At 38.2% G+C, this 27,899-nt stretch overlaps 1 protein-coding gene across 1 annotated transcript in view; it reads right to left on the reverse strand.

Moving 5' to 3' along the window:
• NEK10 (NIMA related kinase 10) overlaps positions 1–27,899 on the reverse strand; it is a 263,349-nt gene that overhangs the window by 48,566 nt on the left and 186,884 nt on the right. Inside the window, exons 29-31 of the mRNA XM_065935224.1 lie at positions 17,899–17,936; positions 17,659–17,799; positions 5,522–5,622 (exon numbers count right to left, since the gene is read on the reverse strand). Of these exons, the coding sequence (XP_065791296.1) occupies positions 5,522–5,622; positions 17,659–17,799; positions 17,899–17,936 (280 nt within the window). The remainder of the gene's footprint in view (positions 1–5,521; positions 5,623–17,658; positions 17,800–17,898; positions 17,937–27,899) is intronic.

Genomic DNA, 27,899 nt, shown 5'->3' on the forward strand with positions numbered 1-27,899 from the left:
TAGTGACTCAAATAATATCTTTTCTATTGAAAAAAAATGTTATTTGACATATTACTGTTTAAAAGGAGGTTTCACTAAATGCTAAACTGTTCAACATGTCATCAAAATAAATACACAGAATGTAAAATTGTTGTTGTTGTTCAGTCGCTCAGTCACATCTGACTCTTTGTGACCCCGTGGACTGAAGCACTATCTGGGCTTGCTTGTCTTTCAGTATCTCCCAGAACTTGCTCAAACTCATGTCCATTGAGTTGATGATGCCATCCAACCATCTTATTTTCTGTTGCCCCCTTCTCCTCTTGCCCTCAATCTTTCCCCACATCTGGGTCTTTTCCAATGAGCTGGCTCTTTGCATCAGGCAGCCAAAGTATTGGAGTTTCAGCTTCAGCATCAGTCCTTCCAATGAATATTCAGGGTGGATTTCCTTTTGGATTGACTGGCTTGATCTCCTTGATGTCCAAGGGACTTTCAAGAGTCTTCTCTGGCACTACAGTTTGAAGGCGTCAATTCTTCTGCACTCAGACTTCTTTATGGTCCAACTCTCACATCTGTACATGACTACTGGAAAAACCATAGCTTTGACTATGTTGGCTTTTGTTGGCAAACTATGTCTCTGCTTTTTAATACGTTGTCTAGGTTTGTCATAGCTTTTCTTCCAGGGAGCAAGCATCTTGTAATTTCATGGCTGCAGTCTTGTACACAGTGATTTTGGACCCAAAATAAAGCCTGTCACGGTTTCCATTTTTTCCCGATCTATTTGCCTTAAGAGTTTACAAACCCTGAAAACCTGAGTCAACTTGAGAAACACGGATTTGCCCTAAATTCTATTTAATCTGTCATCCTTGCCCCTAGGAACCAGAAGATCCAGATGAGAGGGTACAGATGGATCTAACTTCATCCATCACCACTGCTGGAGAAAACAGTATGTTTCCCTGATGACAGTTAGTCCTACACTTTTCATCTGAGGACAGCTCATTGCTATTCCTGACCACATCTCTGTGTTCTTCTGGTAACAAGTATTGTTGCTAAGATGACAATCTAAAGGAACTCCAACCAAATTAACAGTCTACTCTCTAGGAGAGAGATGTTCCATTTTTTAAAAGTTGCAACATGCTGATTTTCAAAGCATTTATTTAACACAACAATCAAATTTTAACTGTGGAGTTAAATCCAAATCTTACATTGGCCGCAAAGTTTCTACCTAAGCAATAACACATGAAGACTCCTGCTAACATATGTATTCCAGTCACCTTAATTGCTCAAAGAACAACTTTGGTTTCCAGCAATGGAAGTGAACCACTGATTTCATTCTCTGCTCACTGGTCTTAAGATTACTATCTCATTTTTTATGAAAACAGATGAAAAATCACTGGAGGCAGGGTAAGGATTCTAACATTGTGTCTCTTAAAATAGCTGCTTTTAGATTGTTCCCACAGATTTGTCTCCATGGAAATTGGGTAGGAAAGGTCACCACCAGCCAAAAGTAAGCAGTTTCCCATTTAAAGTCACTTGTTGGTTGTCAAAAGGGACCTGGCTCTGCAATTCAGGGTGCTATCACAGCATAAGTCTGTGAGAGTTTGAGAGCCTAGTACATAAATACATGAACAAGAAGGGTGTTTTACTCTCTGACATGAATCACAGCAGGATCCTCTATGACCCACCTCCCAGAATATTGGAAATAAAAGCAAAAATAAACAAATGGAACCTAATGAAACTTAAAAACTTTTGCACAACAAAGGAAACTATAAGTAAGGTGAAAAGACAGCCCTCAGATTGGGAGAAAATAATAGCAAATGAAGAAACAGACAAAGGATTAATCTCAAAAATATACAAGCAACACCTGAAGCTCAATTCCAGAAAAATAAATGACCCAATCAAAAAATGGGCCAAAGAACTAAACAGACATTTCTCCAGAGAATACATACAGATGGCTAACAAACACATGAAAAGATGCTCAACATCACTCATTATCAGAGAAATGGAAATCAAAACCACAATGAGGTACCATTACACGCCAGTCAGAATGACTGCTATCCAAAAGTCTACAAGCAATAAATGCTGGAGAGGGTGTGGAGAAAAGGGAACCCTCTTACACTGTTGGTGGGAATGCAAACTAGTACAGCCACTATGGAGAACAGTGTGGAGATTTCTTTAAAAACTGGAAATAGAACTGCCATATGACCCAGCAATCCCACTTCTGGGCATACACACCGAGGAAGCCAGATCTGAAAGAGACACGTGCACCCCCATGTTCATCGCAGCACTGTTTATAAAAGCCAGGACATGGAAGCAACCTAGATGCCCATCAGCAGACAAATGGATAAGGAAGCTGTGGTACATATACACCATGGAATATTACTCAGCTGTTAAAAAGAATTCATTTGAATCAGTTCTAATGAGATGGATGAAACTGGAGCCCATTATACAGAGTGAAGTAAGCCAGAAACATAAAGAGCATTACAGCATACTAACACATATATATGGAATTTAGAAAGATGGTAATGATAACCCTATATGCAAAACAGAAAAAGAGACACATATGTACAGAACAGACTTTTGAACTCTGTGGGAGAAGGCGAGGGTGGGATGTTTCAAGAGAACAGCATGTATATTATCTATAGTGAAATAGATCACCAGCCCAGGTGGGATGCATGAGACAAGTGCTCGGGCCTGGTGCACTGGGAGGACCCAGAGGAGTTGGGTGGAGAGGGAGGTGGGAGGGGGGATCGGGATGGGGAATACATGTAAATCCATGGCTGATTCATGTCAATGTATGACAAAACCCACTGCAATGTTGTGAAGTAATTAGCCTCCAACTAATAAAAATAAATGGAAAAAAAAAAAAAGAAGAAGGGTGTTTTTGTTTGCTTTGCCAATTCAGTTTTACTTTCAGAAGTTTTCCTTTGCAATTACCAGAGAGGAAAAACTGATCCTGGTATTCAACCTTTGGTGAAAGTATGAATGTAATGTTTAGCCTTGTATTTATCTCCTTTATTTGAAAGGCATTAAGTTTGGTGAGCACTGTAATTTAGGTTCCCAAAGAGGAATCATTCCTTGCTATGTGCAAAGTCATAAACCTTAAAGTATTCTGTAAATACATTTTTATAATCACCATAGTTATATCTGAACTTGCAGCAAGGAATGTCATTTTGCCAAAAACATGAAATAATTTGTCATGCTGGCAGTGTAACAGCATAATAATTAGCTGTTAATAATTGTTTCATTCTTGCTTTAAAATACTTTGAAATCCAGTTAAGTAATAAAATATATCCATTTAAAAGGTTTTTTATTATTTATACATAAAAATGATCAAGACAGGCATATGGAAATTAAATTTCAAAGGATATTTTCTCTTAATTTGGTAGTGAATTGTTAAGGTAACCAATAAGCTATTTGAAGTTATTTCTGTAACACTACAATTAAAAATGCTTTCCCACAAATTTATATCAGTATTTAAATGGAAATGTGTTTTTTAATATAACATCTTTACTCAATAGAGATAGGGCCGACTATATTTTGATTTATTAACCAATTTTCTTTCCCCATCATATGTCCTTGTGCCCCTTGACCTACTTTCATTCAATCAGGGTAGACAGTTTTGTGGGGTTGCATAAGGGAAAGGTTGACAGCAGAAAATAGAGAAAAGGGTAATCAACTTTAGACAGTTCAGTCTCAAAAGGCTGGCCCTCAGGGTAACTGGAAAGAATACCAGATTTAGTTTAAAAATGAACAAACAAAAAAAACCCATAAAAAACAATTCAAACATGATAGATAAGAGCCAGGCTACTCTCCGGGACAGGCAGAAGTCAAAGGAGGAACAGTGAGAAGCTGGAGGTTGGCAGGTTCCCAATAAGGGAGTCCCTCACCCAGACCCCCGGCTAACTGTGCCAGTTGTCGGTTCATTTACTCTCAGCCCCAAACCCACCTTCACTGCCCTGTGTGTGATACTGAAACATACGTCCCTTGTCAGCTGGCTGGATTTCAGCTCTATCAGCAGAGGGCACTGGGAGAGGATGCAGCCTGTCCTTCTGGTTCCAGTGATGCTCCTGCCTCGCCTGAGTTCACCAGCACTCAATGGTCACCACTCAAGTGGTGCTAACCCTCAGCCAGATTTAGTGGTACCAACCCTGCAACCAGATTTCTGAAGAGTTCCATAGAGCAGCACCTACCTCTGGCACCTCACCTGGTCCCACAGAAGGCAGTTCCCAGCACATTATCCTTACATGCTGCTTTCCAGCAGGTCCAAAGCACAGAATCTCAGAACATTTCCCTGGCTTTTCCAGTGAGGTCTGAACCTCATCCCAGGATAGGGTGTCCTCTTTCACTTTTTTTTCCTTTCTTGGGTGCTCTTCTTTAGCCCTATAAATAGTGACTTCCCTATCTGCTCTTATAGTCTTTAAATTTCTCTTCCCCTCCTCAGTAGATGATACCCTGTTATTATGAGTAATTCCTATATAAGGATTTAAATGAAACCGTCTCTGTTGAAATCATTGCGGTTTCTGTTCCCTGACTAGACTCTTAATGAAACAGATTTGGTTCCAGGATTGTCCAGGAGGAGCCACACAGATGGCATTTGAAAACTGGCTTGATTGTACCCTTGGAAGTAAGCCCACTGCTGGGTTGTTTGCCAAGAGGACACAAGATGCTAGTGATCCATGGCATGCAGTGCTACTGCAGTTCATCACTGTCATCTGGACGAAGAGCCAGCTGAAGGGAGCCCCCTGGAAGCTTGAGTGACTGCTACATTTGACGATCAGACATATGAAGACCACAAGGATGGTGGGGTAGGTGGGTCCTTCAGATGTACTGGAGCACTTACAGAAACAGTGACAAGCTTGGGTCCTTTAACTCTCAGCTCAAATCATAGTCTAAGAGCCAGAAAGATTCCATGACAGCCCTGATAGAATGTACTTCTTGCTACCACAGCACTGGTATAGCTAATAATCAAACAGGAATCTAATTGAGTAGATTGCTGAGTTACAGTGTCAGCTGAATGCTCATTTCACCAAATTTCTCATGCGAAAGTTAGAAAAAAAAGATTAGAATACTAAAACTCCAAGTAGGGACATGTTGTTGGAACCAGATAAAACTGACTGTCTTGAAACACAACTCATTCTGAGCTATTGTTGCCAGTGGAAGGGGCTTTAAACCCTGCATCTGAGAAGACAAGCTTTCTTTTGCTTCAAAACTCTATACTAACCTCACCTAGGACAAATGAGGGCTAATATCTTTAAAAGAGATACTCATTCCTCTTAAGACCCACAATAGTGAGCTTTAAGTCAACAACAAGCGTCATATCTCAATATGATCCAGGGGAACTGGTACACATCATTACCAAAGAGGAAATAGCTTATACATTAAAAAAAAAAAAAAAAACTGCAAGATTTTGTTATTCCATATTAGCAGCAGCCCAGAGAACATGCACAGGAGTGGATGCTATGGGTGTCTCAGAGTTCTTTGGCAATATTAGCGCCAAACTTATACTTAAGATGAAAAGGAAACAAAAAGCTGGCACACTGACCTGAGTGACGTAGATGACTTTGTGCAGCTGGATTAGGATCTGCTGAATAGGATCACTGATCTGACGAACTTTCCTCTGTGACACAGCAATTCCTGCAGATGCTGTGGATAAAAAGACCTGCAGTTAGTGAAGACCCTGGTTTTCCCTTTCAAACACTCTATTAATGGGAAAATCGGGTAAAATTCAGGGGGAAAAAAAAGCAAAAGCCCTCATCCTACCAACGAAACAGTATGTAGAGAGTTTGTAACACTTCAATATTTTATGATATTTCATAATTCCTTCCTTCTACTTCTCAGACCCATAAGTAACATGATGATGATATTTATAACATCTGGAAGACTGCTTACCACTTGGAAAATTTGCTTGCAATTACACCAGGCTGCCACCAGCAGCCAGTGGTGTCTTGTATACTGGGGCCACTAAAAAGCTAGGCTTCAGATATGTGCGGTTAAGAGACCATCGCACTTAAAATTTTAAATTCATTATAGCAAATAAAACTAATTTTATTAAAACTACCAAAATGCAAATACTGAACAGGCAATCTTACAGAGCAGACAAAAAAACTAATAAATTATAATTTGTAATATAATCAAGGGGTTGAAAATTGTTACAAATTATAACTTTCACCTCCCTTCAGGTCTCAATAAGACACATTTATAATTTATTCTGAGTTCTCATCATAGAGCCAGATCACTTTCACAGTCCTAGGCTAGCTTGGTGCCAAATTGCATATAAGCCACTTTCCCAGATTCATATGTCATAGGCGCAAGGCCCACTCTTAACTTCGAGGAATGTAAAGCTATTTAAAGGAAAAGCCTTAACCTCCATATTAGTCACAAGGTCCCTTCTGCCTCCTCAACAGAAGAGAGATCAGATAGGTGGATGTATACTATCCTCTCTCCCATCTTTCTGTTCTTTCCCTTCCTCCCCACAACCTGTAGCATGCTTTCTAAAATAATGGTTATCTTCCCAAATTCTTATCTTTAAAGAAAAGCTCCAAAGACCTTCTTTTTTTTACCTCAATGAAACCTTGAGTAGATGAAATTAAATGTGAACACAATCATTGCTTTAGCAACAGCTAAGATTTTGAAAAATGATTCTTCTATAAGTGCTTTCTGAGAAGGCTTACATATTTTACCAGAAAAATTTGTTTTCAAAACATTTATAGAGAAAATTTAATGTGACCATTAAAAGATTCAATTTGTTTTATAATTAGCATGTGAAAATGTATATTTAGGAAACAAACTACAAAAAATAAAATATTCTTTTTCTTATGAGTGTTTTTACTGTGTTGAGAAGAAATCATCTAGTCCTAGTTCATCTACATTTAATACCATTTAAATGTTTGAAATTTAAAGGATCTACCTCCTCTAGGAACTATGTCTAACTTCTTATAAACATGAGTTACTTGACCTTTCAGATGAGGCTTAATAAATTACCCTTAGTGTAAAAATGTGAAGATGAACCAGGAAGAATTAAGGGAGCTCTGAAATAGAAAACAGAGAACTGGACATATCTGCTTCAGTCTTCAGAGATGGCCAGGTAGACATACATATTTTCGATAGTAATGTTTCTTTGCAGAAATAATTATTCTTTTAAAGTTAATTTATTTTTTTATATTTTTATTTTTTAATTAATTTATTTTTTTGAAGGGTAATTGCTTTACAGAATTTTCCTGTTTTCTGTCAAACCTCAACATGAATCAGCCATAGGCATACATATATCCCCTCCCTTTTGAACCTTCCTCCCATCTCCCTCCCCACCCCACCCCTATAACTATTTGTTTGCCTAGACTGATATCCAAAACTAGTGTAGCCAAGTTGATGTTTTATATCTGTGGCCATAGGTATAAAACAGAAATAGTTAGCCAGAATGCCTGCCTTCTTTACTACTCAATATGCAGTGAAACAATTTTTCTTTAAGACCCTTGGCCACTACTCTCTCAATCCCAGTAATTCCTTGAGTTTTGAAAACAGCTTCGATTTCTTACTCTCTAAAAGGTAAATTTTTAAATGTATATTTACAGATGCCCATTATAAAATAAGTAGATAAATGTACAATAACCTAAGTATCACAGAGAAGACTCTAGAACCCCTAGGACCACCATCCATCAGCCTTCTCCCCAGAGGTAACCTATGAAACCAGCCTGGTGCATTGCCTTTGTTACTTTTCTATCTATTTACATACTTCAGTGTGTACCTTCAGAGCAATATTTTTCAAACTATGGTTGAGTCCTGAATCAGTTTAAGGAGCCAGGACCAGCATTTCGAAAAGTGGAATGGAATGGCATGGAATAAAACAGGATAGAAAAATTTCAGAGTGTACTGCATGTAGTTAAGGGTTCACTCAGTCTAGATATAAAATGTGTGTCTTACTGAGGATCATTTCCAAAAAAAAAAAAAAATCCACTTTGAAAGCTACTATTGTAGAAAATCTATAATGCTACCTCATGCTTTCTTTCCCTCTTCTTAAATAAATAGTGACATATTATAAGTCTGGTTTACAATTTTTATTCTATCTGTCTTGGAGATTATTTCTTACCAATACACAGTTATAGCTCATTTTTAATGACCACTATTGAACAGTACTACATGTGCATGCATGTTCTGTATGCATGCATACACTTCTGTCTTGATGGGAACTTGGTTTTCTTTCAACTTATCATGATTGGAAATGATACTGCAGTGAACATATGTGTGCATACAGTGAATATGTGTGTGTGTGCCTCACTGTGCATAGTGCAAGAGGTCTTTTAGTGTAAATAAGGAGAAATTAAATAGCTGGGCCTTTTGATACACATATTTGCAATTTTAACAAATACATTTTAAAGGAGCTGAATCAATTTGCACAGAAGAGAATCCACTTTTCTATCCCTTGACCAACACTATAGTCAAACTTTTCAATTTTACCATTGTGATTTTGTTTTATTTTGTGTTTATCTAAATGCAGATGAGGTACTGCACTTCTTTGGTGAATTTTCTGTTTGTGTCCCAAGTTTCTTTTTTTTTTTATTGATTTGTATATGCTCTTTATATTGTCTGAATACTAACCCTTTTACTGTATTTTATATGTCACAAGTATTCTCCCCTAATCTGTTAACTTCTGTTCAGTTTAAAGGGCAATTCCCAACCCCACCACCTAGACTAAAGACAGTCTGTCAAGGTTATCTGCTGCTGTTATGTCATGATAAGTCAGGATTGCACGACCAGTTCAGCACTCTGGGTGCTCTGGCAAGACTACTGAGATGTGAGTGATCACATGGGTTAGGACTTGGGAGAAGAAGGAAATTTAAGGTTTATAATGATGGGAGTCTGACTGTAACATTTGCAAACCCTCTTGATTTCCTGAACAAATTCAGCTAATCTTAGGTAGGATAATTTTTATTCCTCCTTTTCTACCTTATCAAATCATCACTGTTTTTTATATTCACCATCCCAAAATATGTATTTAGCCATTAGTAATTTTAGGAAAACAAAAATGATAAAAATCCAAATAGATATCTTTAAAATTTTATTCATTAGATATTAATAACTACCAACTTCATGGCAAGTATTAACCATATAAAGCATTCTCCCTCAGTCTTTCAGATTAGCACACTGAAAATACTATACTTAATTATTCACAAAAAAATGCAACACATATTTATATTGACAATTTTATTAAACAAATTTCCCTAAAAAGAGATCACAGATGGGAATTCCCTGGTGGTTCAGTGGTTAGAAATGTATGTTCTGTCAAGGGCCTGGGTTTGTTCCCTGGTTGGGGATCTAAGATCCCATATGCTACAGAATGTGGCTAGGGAAAAAAAAAAAGATACCATATAAACTGATCTTATTTCAATGTCAGTCATGCATAGTATGTTCATGACTCATACCTATATAGTTCCTGCTCCAAAAGATAGAAAGTATTGGTCTCATTAAAACTTAAATAAAATCGAAGTTTAAATTGGAATACTCTGTATTCCTTTTATGGTTTTATTAAAATAGGGAGCTGAATTAGTATTTTAAAACTTAGGAGGAAACCACAAAATTCATTATAAGTGGTAATTTACTTAAAATGCCAAAAAATAATATTTGCTAGCTTACTGTGTGGTGAACATGACCCTGAACAGCTATTTCCTCCTCTGAGGTGGTGGGTAGCAGGAGCTAGAGGAGGTGCTGGCAAGGGTTTCACACACTTGGTCTCATGTGATCCTCAAAACTGTTCTGAATGGTATCCTCATTTTACAGATAACTGAAATTAAGAAGAGTGTCCAACCAAGCCTGAAGAACTGGGACCTGCATTAGATGGGCCCTAAACTCTACACTTACTCAACTCTCCTAACTTGTTACCAGGAGAGCATGAAACCACAGACCATGTAACCTAACATATAGGCTTCTTCCCACACCTGAAATACTACCTTTCTTAAAAAGAGCTGCTACTTCTAACCCGTTCTCATTGTACCTTTTAACATTTAATGGATCAAATATTTTTGAAAAGCAAGTACACATAATAAATTGGAAACATTATGTCTTCATACCCTGTGCAGTGCACTATATCTGGTTTATTATCTCATGGCACATTACAATAGTGAAGTTAGGGGCCCACTCCTGGTCCAGTCTACTGAAGTCACAATTCACAACACAAGCTCTGAACCTCTTAGCTACTACAAAATGATCAGGAGATGGACTACACATATATTCCCCCAATTGACCAAGACATAGTATACTATTTTTCTGAATTCTCTCTGTTAAGAATCAGGAGTTTTTGAACAACAGGGGAAGGGACAGTTTACAGCAGGAGTTCTCTGAAAAAACAAAAACAAAAACAATACATATTAGGGGCAGAACCAAGATGACTGAGAGGGAAGATGTGGGGTTTCTGTTTCCCTACAACTAAGATACTCACAAGATGCTGGTGGGGGAGCCTCTGACAACCAGGCAGATGGGAGGAACCACTAAGCAATCAGGTAGGATGTGAACAGGAGCAAAGAGGGGAGGAAAACTGGAGGCCAGACAGGATTGCTGTGGCTGAGCGGTGACTAGGAGCACCCGGAGAGGTATGCTGGCCTCTGGGAGGTTAACAGGGAGTAGGAAGGACTTTCAAAGGTTGGAGTATGGGGAGGAGGAATGTTCTTGGCATTCCCTCCTGCCCCAGGGAGGTTGCACAGGCCCCAAGCCTGTCCTATGCCCTTTAGGGACCTCTCTGCCCACGTGGGTACTGGGAGTGTGAGAGGGAGTGGGAAGGAGAAGGACGCAAGCCAAACTGGGGAGCCCTCAGGGGTCAGAAGTGCCTGCTGCTCCCTTGCCCACTGAGCCCAAGGGAGTCTCCCAAGGCCCTGGGCCTGGATCTCCATCCTCCAGGGCCCTCTCTACCCTTCGAGGTGCCTTCCACACTACAGGGCCTACTCTGCCTGTGTAGGTCCTACAGGTATGAGAGGAAGGGAGTAGGGGGAAGAGCCGAGCCCTGGGGGAAGAGCCACTTGGGGTTCAGAGGATCAGGGCACCTGCCTGGTATTCTACCCACTCGGCCCCAGGGAGTCTCCTGGGGCCCCAGGTGTGATCCTCCACCTAAGGCAGGAGCGACTGCAGAGGCCCCCTCAGCTAGGCTGAACCCAAGCCCCAAGCCCCAACCAGGGCCTTTTCCAGCAGAGTGGGTCCTGAATCAGGACACTGCCCCTGCCTAAAACTAGCCTCCACATAAACCCAGCTCCTGCCTAAGCCCTGCCCATAACAGCTGAGGTTTTTCTGTCTTTTTGTTGCTTTTGTTGTTGTTTTGTTTTGTTTGGGGTTTTTTGTTCTTTGCCATTATCAAGTTCTGTTTTACCCTTCAGTGGTTCTTTCATATATATTCTTATTTTTTATAAAATATCTGTTAATTTTCTGAATTCACTTTATTTTTTTGTTATTGTTATGCTCCCTTTTATTTTTTATGATCATTAATAGTTTTTTTCTTCTTTGCTACTGGAGCTTAGTTTTACCCTCTAGTACTTGTTTTATATAGATTCTTATTTTTCCAAATATATCTGTTAGTTTTCTAAATTTAATTTGTAATTATTTGTTATTGTCCTGCTCCTTTTTTGGCATGCTCTGTGGCTTGCAAGATCCCATTTCATGGGCCAGAGATCGGGCCTGAGGTCCTGAGGTGGGAGAACTGAGTCAGAACCACTGGAATAACAGAGAACATCATACCCCAGGGAATACTAATTGGAGTGAAGTCTCCCAGACAAAAGAATAAAATACTTAAGAATAAATGTACCTAAGGAAGCAAAAGACCTGTTCTCAGAAAACTATAAAACTCTTATGAAAGAAATCAAAGAGGACACAAATGGAGAGATATACCATGTTCTTGGATTTAAAGAATCAATATAGTAAAGGTGAATATACTACCCAAAGCAATTTACAAATTCAGTGCAATTCCTATCAAATTGCCATGGCATTTTCCACAGAATTGGAACAAAAAATCTTACAGTTTGTATAGAAACACATAAGACCCCAAATAGCCAAAGTAATCTTGAGAAAGAAAAATGGAGCAGGAGGAATCAGGCTTCCTGACTTCAAAATATACTAAAAAACTACAGTAATCAAAACGGTATAGTACTGGCACAAAAACAGAAATATAAACCAATGGTATAGGTACAGAAAGCCCAGATAAAATCCATGGACCTAAAATCACCTAGTCTATGACAAAGGAGGCAAGACTATACAATGGAGAAAAGACAGCCTCGTCAATAAGTGGCGCTGGGAAATCTAGACAGGTACATGTAAAAGGGTGAAATTAGAATACTACCTAATATCATACATAAAATAAATTCAAAATGGATTAAAGACCTCAATGTAAGAACAGATACTATAAAATTCTTGGAGAAAAACAAAGGAAAAACACTCTTTGACATAAATCACATGAAGATCTTTTTTGAACCACCTCCTGAAATAATCAAAATAAAAACAAAATAAACAACTGGGATCTAATTAAACTTAAAAACTTTTGCACAGCAAAGGAAACCATAAGCAAGACAAAACAACAAACCTCAGAATGGGACAAAATATTTACAAAGTGGTGGACAAAGGGTTAATCTCCAAAATATACAAACGGCTCATAGAGTTCAATATTAAAAAAAAAAAAAAAAAAACAGGCAGAAGATCTAAATAGACATTTCTCCAAAGAAGAAATACAAATGGCCAACAAACACAAGAAATGATGCTCAACATCACTAATTATCAGAGAAATGCAAATCAAAATTAGAATAAGGTACCAGTTCATACCAGCCAAAATGGCCATAATCAAAAACTCTACAAACAATAAATGCTGGAGAGGGTGTAGAGAAAAAGGAACTCTCTTATATTGGTGGTTGGGATGTAAATTGGTACAGCCACTGTGGAGAACAGTATGGCATTACCTTAAAAAACTAAACATAGAGCTACCAGATGATCCAGCAATCCCAATACAGGGCATATACCCTAAGAAAACCATAACTCCAAAAGACACATGTACCCCAGTGTTCATCACAGCACTATGTACAATAGCCAGGACATGGAAGCAACCTAGAAGTCCATTGACAGATGAATGGATAAAGATGTGGTACATATAAACAATGGAATATTATTCAGTCACAAAAAGGAATGAAATTGGGTTAGTAGTAGGGATGTGGATGAACCTCGAGCCTGTCATACAGAGTAAAGTGAGTAAAAAAGAGAAAAATATCATATATTAATGCATATATATGGAATCTAGAAAAATGGTGCTGATGAACCTATTTGCAGGGCAGGAACAGAGGCACAGACATAGAGAACAAAGCTTAATATATGTGCCCTAGGTTCAGACTATACTACAAAGCTAGAGTAGTCAAAACAGTATGGAACTGGCACAAAAACAGACACATAGATCAATGGAGCAGAGTAGGGAGCCCAGAAATAAACCTACACACATGTGGTCACCTAATCTATGACAAAGGAGGCAAGAACATAAAATGGGGGAAAGAGAGCCTCTTCAACAAATAGTTCTGGAAAAACTGGACAGCTACATTTAAAACAATGAGATTAGAACATTTCCTCCTACCATATACAAAAATAGGGCTTCCCTGGTGGCTCAACTGGTAAAGAATCCACCTGCAATGCAGGGGACCTGGGTTTGATCCCTGGCTTGGGAAGATCCCCTGGAGAAGGGAAAGGCTACCCACTCCAGTATGCTGGCCTGGAGAATTCCATGGACTGTATAGTCCATGGGGTCGCAAAGAGTCGGACACAACTGAGCGACTTTCACTCACTGGCACCCCACTCCAGTACTCTTGCCTGGAAAATCCCATGGACGGAGAAGCCTGGTAGGCTGCAGTCCATGGGGTCTCGAAGAGTCAGACACGACTGAGAGACTTCACTTTCACTTTTCACTTTCATGCATTGGAGAAGGAAATGGCAACCCATTCCAGTGTCCTTGCCTGGAGAATCCCAGGGATGGGGTCACACAGAGTCAGACACGACTGAAGTGACTTAGCAGTAGCAGTATACAAAACTAAACACAAAATAGAGATTAAAGGCTTAAATATAAAACAAGAAACCATAAAACTAGAAGAAAACATAGGCAGTATACTCTGATACAGGACTTAGAAGTATTTTTTTTTTTGATATGTCTTCTCAGACACAGCAAATATAGGCAAAAATAAACAAATCCGATCTAATCAAACTCAAAAGCTATTCCACAGTGAGTCAAACTATAGACAAAATGAAAAGACAAACTACTGAATGGGAGAAGATAATTGCAAAAGATATGTCTGATAAGGGGAATATCCAAAATAAATTAAAAACTCATACAATTCAAGATAAAAATTTTAAAATGGACAGAGCACATTAATAGACATTTCTCCAAAGAAAACATACAGCTGGACAATGGAAACATAAAAAGATGCTCCAACTTGTTAATCATCAGGGAAATTCAGATCAAAACCATCATGAGAGATCACCTTTTACTTGTCAGAATGGCTATAACCAAAAGACAATATATAAATGTTGGCAATGATGTGGAGAAAAGGGAACCCTAGTATACTGGTGGTGAGAGTGTAAATTGGTTCAGCCACTATGGGAAGCAACACAGAATTTCAACAAAAATTAAAAATATGACTACCATATGACCCAGCAATCCCACCTCTGGTTATATATCTGAAGAAAACAAAAACACTAATTCAAAAAGATGTATGTACCCCAATGTTCATAGCAGCATCATTTACAATTGTCAAGGTGTGGACAACCCAAGTGTCCATCGACAGATGAATGAATAAAAAAGATATGGTGTGTATATATACAATGGAATATTACTCAGCTGTAAAAAGGAATGAAATTCTGCCATTTTCAGCAATGCAGATGGACCTAGAGAATATTATGCTTAGTGGAAATTGTCACACAGAGAAAGATAAATACTGTGTGTGTTTTCACTTACATGTGGAATCTAAAAAATAAAGCATATGAATGCATACAGCAAAACAGAAACAGACTCACAGAGAACAAATTATGCTTTAATATACTATATTTGGTCTTTTCTTTCTGACTTACTTCACTCTGTATAACAGGCTCTTGGTTTATCCACCTCACTAGAATTGACTCAAATTTCTTCCTTTTTATGGCTGAGTAATACTGCATTGTGTATATGTACCACAACGCCCTTTATCCATTCATCTGTCATGGACATCTAGGTTGCTTCCATGTCCTGGCTATTGCAAATAGTGCTGCAGTGAACACTGGGGTATATGTGTCTTTTTGAATTGTGATTTTCTCCAGGGTATATACCACTTACTTATATCTAATAGTTTGTACCTGTTAATCCCCTTCCCCTTTCACCTTTCCCTCTCGCTACTGGTAGACACTAATTTGTTCTCTGTGAGTCAGTCTGCTTCTGTTGAGAAAGTAAGTCAATTGAAATAAATAGATATTTGGAAAATAGTAATACAGATAGTACTCAGAAATGGCCAAATTTGTACAGTGGTAATCTGTAAGTGAAAAAGGTTAGTAAAATAGAGCTAAAATAGTTAACATGCATACTTTGCAAGTCATGCATGTTTATTCATTCATTCATTCCATGTTAATTACTGCTAATATTTTCATCTACTCAATACAGAAATTCCTAAGTTTTCAATTCTGTTGTCAAATTACTATTATTTAACCTAAGGAATATGTTATAAAATAAAGTCTTTACAGAATCCAGTTAGTATTAAAAGGCAGAAAAAGGATTTTTAATAATAGTGTTGAGATGGCTTTGTGGTTATTTGTTTTACAGGAGTTTAGAAGTACATTAAATACTGCCATGTGGCCACAATATGAACCTAGAAGTTCACATTTTAAGACTATGCTGTAGGCAGGATCACATTCTAAAACAGCCATTCGACACTCTAAAATAATAGTTTTCACCCTTTGTTCTGCCATAGCAAATGGAAAATGATGCTCACATTCTAGATTTAGTCCTGGGAATATACCCAGGTTCTGACAAAATTCTCTCCTCTCTGACAATTTTTTCCAGCACATTTAGGCAATATAGGACTATAGCTGTTGTTTATATACAATGGAATGAATCCTCATTTGCACAAGAGGCAGTCTAAGTGGGGCCTATACTAGTTGTTTGTCATTTGACAGAGCAATCAATTAGTCCAAGACCACCTGCAACATTTAGAAAAGTATGACTTTTACAATATGCAGAAAAACCACTCTGCATTAAGATGAATAAAAAATATGTTTTTTCACTGTAACGTGGAATAACTCTTAGGTAATAACTCAAATTTTCTCCATATGCATTACTGTATTCTATAATATTAATCAAAACTATCACTGTTTTATAGGTAAACTTTAGCATTCACTGACAACACTTAAAATGCTATGGCATATTCTGTTTTAAATTTAAATGCATGAATTGGTAAATATTTAAAAAGTAGATAGTATAACAAACTGTAAGTCTAAGAAATATAATATATTACATGTTATCTATGCTAAACAGTTTATTTAAATATCCAGAGATCTGATTAATTTTGCAGACATAGTCAAGTATTGAACTAACTAACTCAACATATCCTTTAGGAAAAGTAATTCTTTTTATGAATCACAACTGAACTTCAAATTGCTTACAGGTATGTGTTTTGACCTCACTGTTATAAAATTAATCAATAACAATCATTTTAGCTTCATGGCTATATTATGAACTTACCTTGTACCAAAATAGCTGAAGTGAGGCATGGTCAACATGACATCTTAATAATGTTTTGGACATCTTAATAACAAAGTTATCTCTTTTCTGCATCTATGCTGATAATGTAAATGTCCCCAAACTGTCAATAACTCTTCCAAAGCAAATTTAATAAATGTGGAGACATGGACTAATACCACAGTAAATCAATTCACATCTCCTAAAAGTTCATATGTATTAACTCTACAAAAGAACATGAATTAAGGAAGTTAAAATGAAAATAACATTAAGCAATAATTCCAAATTAACCAAAATAGTAAAACAGAACTTTATACTTGAGTCATATACATATGTTAAAAGCACAATCACTAAGTTTCTTTTTCCTGAATTATGCAGGTTTAGTTAAAAACTTCACTGTTCCTGTTGAACATTTGGTCCACTTTAATAGAAATTAGAAATGTTAATGAACACACTCTTTTTTTCTCAATTACTATAAATTGTTATTCTCTAAGAATTCATAATTTCTACCTTATTAGAGAAACAATTTGATATAACATTGCTTTAATCAAATAAAATAAGTAAAAAGAATTATCTGCATCAGAGTAAAGGAGATAGAAGAAAAGATACGCTTTATTCTCTTATATCATATAGGTGGTGCACAGCTTATAGAAATACGTATGTAAAACATAGTTACTATTTTTTGGTACTAGGTATGCACTGTTAGCTTCAAAATTCAACTGGCTAACATTCTTACCAAAGCAAAAGCACAAACTTTAGAAAGATAGCTCATATATTTCATCAAATAAGTGAACACAGAAAGCACCGTGACACTGTTAATTTGCCAAACTATATAAAAATGATGGACAGATGAAACAAGATTCTCCTGTTGTTTGTACTAGAGTTATCTCCCAAGCATCATTTGGGTATTCAGGCCCAACCACAATTCTGTGTTCACCCATTGTGTGCTTGAGACCAATGTTATCTAATATAAGCACTACCATGGTCTTTGAGCCTGTGGAGAATCACAGTGGGAAGGCTGTGGGACTGCCACCCCGTCACTACCTCAGCCTCTAGCTCCTTAACGTGGGCCCTGAGCAGGAGGGGTGGCACTTTCAGAAGCAGGTCAAGAGGCAGCAAAGCTGAAGAAATAAAAGGGGGAAAGACGTGAGACTGTAACACAAATTGCACTGAATTTCAGGGTGGTGTGTGTGATGTTACTGCTGACAAAGCTAAATTACCTGGTCTCGGTCTGGATCCTATTCCACCAGCGAAGTCTCTGTAAGCAGAATGAGAAGGTTTATTCAACTTGGATTTGACTAAAATTTACTGAAAGCTTATATCCCACTATGGTTTATGAATCCATATGAAAATATAGGTTTGTTTTTCCTGAAGATGTCCTCAAGAGTTTAATAAAGGGAAAAAAGAGACATAATTGAACCCAGAGCAGAACTGACATTCTATGACCAATGGAAGAATCTGGTTGCATCGCAGTTGTTCATAAGCTCTAAGAATAATTACAGGCCTAAATCTTAGGCTTGAATGATTTTCTTGTTACATTTAAAATCAAAATACTTGAACTTCCCTGGTGGCTCAGTGGTAAAGAATCTGCCTGCTCTGCAGGAGACATAGTTTTGATACCTGATCCAGAAAGATCCCACATGACTTGCAGCAAAGAAGCCCTTGTGCCACAACTATTGAGTCTGTGCTCTGGAGCCTGGGAACCACAACTACCAAGCCCATGTGCAGCAACCACTGAAGCTGATGTGCCGTAGAGCCCACACTCAGCAACAAGAGAAGCCACTGCAATGAGAAGCCTGTGCACTGCAACTAGAGAGCAGCCCCAGCTCGCCCCAACTAGAGTTAAGCCCGCACAGCAAGGAAGACACATAGCAGCCAAAAATAAATTTAAAAAATAAAATAAAAATACTTATTTTGTATGAAAAAGAAATAGCATTTAAAATTTTATATGTAGTATGTAATATGCATGTACTTTATACATACATAAAGTATATGTAGCTTTATTCCTGCTGTCTTAAGAAACTATAACTCTTCCTATGAAATGAGATAATTTTTACATTTAAGAGGACTATATTTTTCCTTATGTTCTCAGCATTATTACCATCACTTTTTTGCCCTATTCTAAGATTTAGGATTTCCTTATCATTATGCAAGTTGGTCTCAGGACCTTTTGCCGAGTGGAAGAGTCATTAGGCCCTACTAAGGACAACCATAAATAACCTTCAATCTTGTTTATCTACTAGAATCTAGAGACAAGTTCTTAACAGGTTTTTTTTTTAAGAAATAAGAAACATCTATGGCCTGACAAATTATAAGAACCATAAGCTACTGCAACACGATCAAAGTACATCAAACATCCTCTATGCTTAAGGCACATGATAGGTATTTACTAAGTGGGAATTGACATGGGGACTCAGACACAAATAAACGTGACTGATAATTCTATTACTCCAACCTTTTCACTATAGTCACAGAAATATTGATATATACATGCAACACATACCCAAGTTATCAAGCATAGCAAATTTGGCACTCATTCACCCACCACTCAACTTAATTACTAGAATAATATCAAAGTGTGTGCATCTAACTGTGAACTCCTTCCCTCTCCATTTCCATCCTTCCAATCCCCCACCAATCCACTCCTCTCTTGATCCTATTTATTTTTTCTGTCCCATTCCCAGCCCATATTTCCAGACCCTTGAAAATTAAATGAAACTCATCAGTTTTACATAAGTAATACATTCTTCTTACACCTGGAATAAGGTGACATGTTTACATAAGGAAAAGGGATGACCCCTGTCTCATATTTTCAAAGAGGGGCATAATCTCAGCAGTGTCCATATAAGCATGGGCAGAAGCCTCAGGATTGAGATGAGTGGTAGAGTGTCTGTCCCAGCAAATCATTCCCTTGCACACAGGTAACCCCTCAACAAGGGCAAACGCATAGCCCATACCTTAGTCTTCTAGACAAGTCCAGCACTGTCCAACAGAAATATGCACACTACAAACAGAAGTCTAAATTTTCTGGTAGCCACAGTTTTAAGAGTAGAAAGAAACAAGTGAAATTAATTTTAATAACATTTTAAACTAAAATAACCAAAATATTATTTAAACATGTACTAAATAGAAATATTAAAGCAATTTTAAAGATTTAAATGAAGTTTAAAATTCTTGGGACATACAGGCAATCTGGTCCCAGGGCAGAGCCCAAGAGTGGCAGCAGTGGCCATTGCTTGTGCTTACTCAAGCAGCATCCCAGAAGTTTCTCAGATTCTGATGGGGATGCTCTATCACAGCTAACCTCGAACACACCCCAGGAGTCCACATAGCTCTCTGTTAGCCCAGCAGAGTTGTTCCACAAATGTGTAGGGGGTGGTGGAAGAGGCAGGGAGAAATGATTGGCTATGAAAAACAAACAGGGCTTACATCTGAGTCAGTATCCGACTGGAGTTGCACATGCCTACACGTCAGTGCATTAGATCTCTGTCAGTGTACAGACCACACTTGTTTCAGCACCCCATGCCACTGAAGCAAAGGTCTTGGTGCAAGGAAGAGGGAAAAAATTAACTTAAAGGGGATAGAGCTAGCTTCTTCTCTGGCAATTTAAAAGCAGACCTCACCCCTAACAGGGCAGTGATGATCACTGGGCAGAGAGGAAGTCCTGCCTCAGATATGGTGCCAACTCTAGCCCCTCCATCTCTAGCACCACTGCCTATTAAGGGGATAGCTTTCAGCACATCCTGAGGAAAGGTATAACTGGCATCCACCTCAAATCCAGCTCACCTGTCAATGGTAGGTTCAAGGCACACACAGTGTGCAGAAGGATGTTCCCACATAAAAACAGCCATTTCAAGACTGCAGTGGACAACTGTTTCACCTAAAGTAATAGAGACAGAGAAAGCTAAACAAAAAGAACTACTGTCAATTGAAAAAACAAAGAAAACCCCTGAAAGATAAAGAAACAGAAATAAACAATTTACCACAAGAGAATTTAAAACATGATTAATAATAAACTTTATAAAGGAAAAGAACTGATCTCAACAATGAACACTTTAAAATATTTTAAAAAAAGATCCAATCAGAAAGTTGTGGGACACAAGATCAATACACAGAAATCACTCACATTCCTGTACACTAACAATGAAAAATCAGAAAGAGAAATTAAGGAATCAATTCCATTTACCATGGCAACAGAAAGAATAAAACTATCTAGGAGTAAACCTACCTAAAGAGACAAAAGGACTGTATGCAGAACATTATAAGACACAGATTAAAGAAATGAAAGACAACATAAATAGCTGGAGAGATATTTCATGTTCCTGGGTATGAAGAATCAATACTGTGAAAATCACTATACTACCAAATACAATCTACAGATTCAATGCAATCCCTATCAAATAACCAATGGCGTTTTTCACAGAACTAGAACAAAAAAATTTCATAATTCATATGGAAACACAAAAGATCCGGAATATCTAAAGCAGTTTTGAGAAAGAAGAATGGAGCTGGAGGAATCAAACCTTCCTGACTTCAGACTGTACTACAAAACTACAGTCATCAAAACAGTATGGTACTGAAACCAAAACAGAAGTATAGACCAATGGAACAAGATAGAAAGCCCAGAGATAAACCTATGCACCTACAGGTAGCTTATTATCAACAAAGGGGGCAAGAATATACAATGGGGCAAAGATAGCCTTTTCAATAAGTGATGTTGGGAAAACTGGACATATATATGTAAAACAATGAAATTAGAACATTTCCTAACACCATATAGAAATATAAGCTCAAAATGGATTAAAGACCTAAATGTAAGATCAAAAACTAAAAAACTCTTAGAGGAAAACATAGGCCGAACACTCGATAACATAAATCAAAGCAAAATCCTCTATGACCCACCTCCTAGGAAAATGAAAATAAAATAAAAAATAAACAAGTGGGACCTAATTAAACCTAAAAACTTTTACAGAGCAAAGGAAACTACAAACAAGGTGAAAAGACAACCCTCAGAATGATACCATAGAACATAATACCAAAGGAAACAACTGGCAAAGACTCAATCTACAAAATATACAAGCACTTCATACAACTCAATACCAGAAAAACAAACAACCCAGTCAAAAATTGGGGGAAAGACCTAAACAGACATTTCTCCAAAGAAGACATACAGAGAGCTAACAAACACAGGAAAAGATGCTCAACATTGCTCATTATTAGAGAAATACAAATCAAAACTACAATGAGATACCACCTCACAGTAGTCAGAATGGCCATCATCAAAAAGTCTGCAAACAATAAATGCTGGAGAAGATGTGGAGAAAAGGGAACTCTCTTGCATTGCTGGTGGGAATGTAAACTGATCCAGCCACAAAACCACCATATGACCCAGCAATCCCACTACTAGGCATATACCCTGAAGAAACCAAAATTGAAAAAGACACAAGTACCCGCAATGTTCATTGCAGCACTATTTACAATAGCTAAAAGATTGAAGCACCCTAGATGTCCATTGACAGATGAATGGATAGAGAAGCTGAGATACATATATACAATAGAATATTACTCCGCCATAAAAAGGAAGGGGTTTGAGCCAGTTCTAATGAGGTGGATGAACATAGAGCCTATTATACAGTGAAGTAAGTCAGAAAGAGAAATATAAATATCACATACTACCACATATATAAGGAATCTAGAAAGATGGCACTGATGAATTTATTTGCAGGGCAGATCATGAACTCCTTATTGCCAAATTCAGACTTAAATTGAAGAAAGTGGGGGAAACCACTAGACCATTCAGGTATGACCTAAATCAAATCCCTTATGACTATACAATGGAAGTGAGAAATAGATTTAAGGGACTATATCTGATAGAGAGAGTGCCTGATTAACTATGGAGGGAGGTTCGTGGCAATGTACAGGAGACAGGAATCAGGACCATCCTCAAGAAAAATAATGCAATAAAGCAAAATGGCTGTCTGAGGAGGCCTTACAAATAGCTGTGAAAAGAAGAGAAGCAAGAAGCAAAGGGGAAAAAGAAAGACATACCCATTTGAATGCAGAGTTCCAAAGAATAGCAAGGAGAGATAAGAAAGCCTTCCTCAGTGATCAATGCAAAGAAATAGAGGAAAACATAGAATGGGAAAGACTAGAGATCTCGTCAAGAAAAAAAGAGATACCAAGGGAACATTTCATGCAATGATGGGCTCAATAAACGACAGAAATGGTATGGAACTAACAGAAGCAGAAGATATTGAGAAGAAGTGGCAAGAATACACAGAAGAACTGTACAAAAAAGATCTTCACGACCCAGATAATCACAGTGGTGTCATCACTCACGCCCACCTAGAGCCAGACATCCTGGAATGGGAAGTCAAGTGGGCCTTAGGAAGCATCACTATGAACAAAGCTAGTGGAGGTGACAGAATTCCAGTTGAACTATTTCAAATCCTAAAAGATGATGCTGTGAAAGTGCTGCACTCAATATGCCAGCAAATTTGGAAAACTCAGCAGTGGCCACAGGACTGGAAAAGGTCAGTTTTCATTCCAATCCCAAAGAAAGGCAATGCCAAAGAATTCTCAAACTACCACACAATTGCACTCATCTCACACGTTAGTAAAGTAATGCTCAAAACTCTCTAAGCCAGGATTCAACAATACATGAACTGTGAATTTCCAGATGTTCAAGCTGGTTTGAGAAAAGGCAGAGGAACCAGAGATCAAATTGACAACATCTGCTGGACCATCAAAAAAGCAAGAAAGTTTCAGAAAAACATCTATTTCTGTTTTATTGATTATGTCAAAGCCTTTGACTGTGTGGATCACAATAAACTGTGGAAAATTCTTCAAGAGATGGGAATACCAGACCACCTGACCTGCCTCTTGAGAAACCTGTATACAGGTCAGGAAGCAACAGTTAGAACTGAACATGGAACAACAGACTGGTTCCAAATAGGAAAAGGAGGATGTCAAGGCTGTATATTGTCACCTTGTTTATTTAACTTATATGCAGGGTACATCATGAGAAATGCTGGGCTGGAGGAAGCACAAACTGGAATCAAGATTGCCGGGAGAAATATCAATAACCTCATATATGCAGATGACACCACCCTTACAGCAGAAAGTGAAGAACTAAAGAGACTCTTGATGAACGTGAAAGAGGAGAGTGGAAAAAGTTGGCTTAAAGCTCAAAATTCAGAAAACTAAGATCATGGCATCTGGTCCCACCAATTCATGGCAGATAGATGCAGAAACAGTTGAAACAGTGGCTGATTTTATTTGGGGGGGGGGCTCCAAAATTATAGCAGATGGTGATTGCAGCCATAAACTTAAAAGATGCTTACTCCTTGGAAGGAAAGTTATGACCAACCTAGACAGCATATTAAAAAGCAGAGACATTACTTTGTCAACAAAGGTCCGTCTAGTCAAGGCTATGGTTTTTCCAGTAGTCATGTATGGAAGTGAGAGTTGGACTATAAAGAAAGTTGAGTGCAGAAGAATTGATGGTTTTGAACCGTGATGTTGGAGAAGACTCTTGAGACTCCCTTGAACTGCAAGGAGATTCAACCAGTCCATCCTAAAGGAGATCAGTCCTGGGTGTTCATTGGAAGGACTGATGCTGAAGCTGAAATGCCAATACTTTGGCCACCTTATGCAAAGAGCTGACTCATTGGAAAAGACCCTTATGTTGGGAAAGATTGGGGGCAGGAGGAGAAGGGGATGACAGTGATGAGATAGTTGGGTGGCATCACCGAATCAATGGACATGGGTTTGGGTGGACTCAGGTAGTTGGTGATCGATAGGGAGACCTCGAATGCTGTGAGGTTCATGGGGTCGCAAAGAGTCAGACACAACTGAGTGACTGAACTGACTGATAACTTGTAACACAAAAAATAGCCTTTAAAACAAAGTTTAGAAAGAAAAAGAAAGAATAGCGTATAATGATAAGGGGATCAATAACAGAAGAAGATATGACACTTATTAAGATTATGCACCTAATATTAGAGTAGATATGAGTGTGTGTGTGTGTATAAATCAAAACTAACAATCATAAAGGGAGACACTGGCAGGAATACAATAATAGTAGGAGTCTTTAACACCCCACTGACATCAATGGACTGATCTTCTAGACAGAAAATCCATAAGTAAACAGAGGTCTTACATGACCAAAGACCAGTTGGAGTTAACTGTATCTACATGATACCACATCCCCAAAAGCTCAGAGTATACCATATTCTTGTCAAGCATGCATGTAGCATTCTCTAGAAGAGACCAAATACTATGCCACAAAGCAAACCTCAACAAACTCAAGAAAATAAAAATGTCAAGCGTATTTTCTGACCACAACAGCATGAAACTAGAAATCAGCCACAGAAAGATGAGAGGGAAACGAACACATGGAGACCAAACAAGCTCATACTAAAAAACCAATGGGCTAATGATGCCATCATATAAGAAATCAGAAACTATGTCATGAGAAGTGACAACCATAATTTTATAAAATCTAGGGAATGCAGGAAACTCACTAAGAGTAAAGTAATACAGTTTTTTTCCAAAAAGCAAGAAAATTTTCAAATGAGCAACCTAACCCACCACCTACAAGAATTAGATTAAGAAGAACAAACAAAACCCAAGGATATAGTAAAGATCAGAAAGTGAAAGTCACTCAGTCATGTCCAGCTCTTTGAGACTCCATGGAGTCTCCATGGAATCCATGGAATTCTCCAGCCCAGAATACTGGAGTGGGTAGCCTTTCCCTGCTCCAGGGGATCTTCCCAACCCAGGGATAGAATCCAAGTCTCCCACATTGCACATGGATTCTTTACCAGCTGAGCCATAAGAGAAGCAAGATCAGAAAGAAAGAAATAAAATTGGGGAAAAAGGCAATACAAAAGGTTAATAGAATTGTGCTGAGCAGGGCCCTGTGGGGCTCCAGGGCAGGGAGACCTTTTTATCCCCCATTCCTTGTAGGCAGGACTCCAGACTTCATGATCTTATCTGAGTTCCAAAGGGCAGAACAGTTGCTAATCAAAGGAAAATTAGCAATGAAACCACCTGAGGCAAGATTAAAGGGACCAGAGAAGCTCTTAGGTGGTCCAGTCTCCTAATCCTGATGAGCCTCTCTAGGATCTAATATATAATACAAATGAGCATTTATGCAAAACAGACTCACAGATGTAGAAAACAAATAACTGATTACCATAGGGGTGAGGGAAGAATGGAGGGATAACTTAGGAATGTGGGATTAAAAAGAAGACATACAGATGGCTAACAAACACATGAAAAGATGCTCAACATCACTCATTATCAGAGAAATGAAAATCAAAACCACAATGAGGTACCATTACATGCCAGTCAGGATGGCTGCTATCCAAAAGTCTACAAGCAATAAATGCTGGAGAGGGTGTGGAGAAAAAGGAACCCTCTTACACTGTTGGTGGGAATGCAAACCAGTACAGCCACTATGGAGAACAGTGTGGAGATTTCTTTAAAAACTGGAAATAGAACTGTCATATGACCCAGCAATCCCACTTCTGGGCATACACACCGAGGAAGCCAGATCTGAAAGAGACACGTGCACCCCAGTGTTCATCGCAGCACTGTTTATAATAGCCAGGACATGGAAGCAACCTAGATGCCCATCAGCAGATGAATGGATAAGGCAGCTGTGGTACATATACACCATGGAATATTACTCAGCCGTTAAAAAGAATTCATTTGAATCAGTTCTAATGAGGTGGATGAAACTGGAGCCCATTATACAGAGTGAAGTAAGCCAGAAAGATAAAGAACATTACAGCATACTAACACATATATATGGAATTTAGAAAGATGGTAATGATAACCCTATATGCAAAACAGAAAAAGAGACACAGATGTACAGAACAGACTTTTGGACTCTGTGGGAGAAGGTGAGGGTGGGATGTTTCGAGAGAACAGCATTGAAACATGTATGTTATCTAGGGTGAAACAGATCACCAGCCCAGGCTGGATGCATGAGACAAGTGCTCGGGCCTGGTGCACTGGAAGACCCAGAGGAATCGGGTGGAGAGGGAGGTGGGATGGGGGATCGGGATGGGGAATACATGTAAATCCATGGCTGATTAATGTCAATGTATGACAAAAACGACTACAATATTGTAAAGTAATTAGCCTCCAACTAATAAAAATAAATGGGAAAAAAAAGAATGTGGGATTAAGAGATACAAACTACTATATACATAATAGATAAGAAACGAGGATATATTGCACATCATGGGAAAACAGAGCCATTATCTTGTAATAACATTTAACACAATACAAGTCACTGTGCTGTACATCTGAAACTAACACAATATTGTAAGTCAACTATACTTCAGTAAAAAGATATTTTAAGAAAAAAAATATGCTAGTGGGCATATATGAAATAGGCCTCCCTGGTAATGTTGAGTTGCTTTCAGCTTTGCTGCCCCTTTATATGATTTTAAAGTTCTTCCTAAGAAATTTCAGGGAATCTTTAAAAATAACCATCACACATTCACTTACTCATTCAACAATATTTACTAAGTGCTCACTGTGTGTAGGCACCGTGTTAGATATTGGAGATGGAATATTGAAAAGAAACTGTCCCCACAGTCTTAGAAGTTACAAGATTACACAGGTATAGCAGAAAAACTTAATTTCTCTCGAAATTATATCACAGATCATAAGAAAACACAGTCATCTGAAATTTCACAACAGAAAAAACTCTTAATGACAACTTTTAACTATAAAAGTGTTGGGTCCACAAACACAAACAATGGACAGAAGATTAGGCAGAGTCTGAGGGATCCACCTGATATGAAGAGCTGACTCATTTGAAAAGAACCTGATGTTGGGAAAGACTGAAGGCAGGAGGAGAAGGGGAGACAGAGGATGAGATGGTTGGATGGCATCAGACTCAATGGACACTAGTTTGGATAAACTCTGGGAGTTGGTGATGGACAGGGAGGCCTGGCGTGCTGCAGTTCATGGGGTCGCAAAGAGTCAGACACGACTGAGCGACTGAACTGAACTGAACTGAGGGAAGTCTGCCTCTAGATTGAACCAGACTGAATGTTCATGTCTAATGGGACATTATGGCTTCAGAGGGTGGTTTCCTATGACAGTACAAGCTGGAAAATAGCCAGAAATGGCCCAACATAAAGAAAACATTCCAAAAATGTTTTGTGGTGAAAAGGTTTAACATAATGAAGTTTGTGTC

Source organism: Muntiacus reevesi, chromosome 4 (genome assembly GCF_963930625.1).
Source record: "Muntiacus reevesi chromosome 4, mMunRee1.1, whole genome shotgun sequence".
Lineage (NCBI taxonomy): Eukaryota > Metazoa > Chordata > Mammalia > Artiodactyla > Cervidae > Muntiacus > Muntiacus reevesi.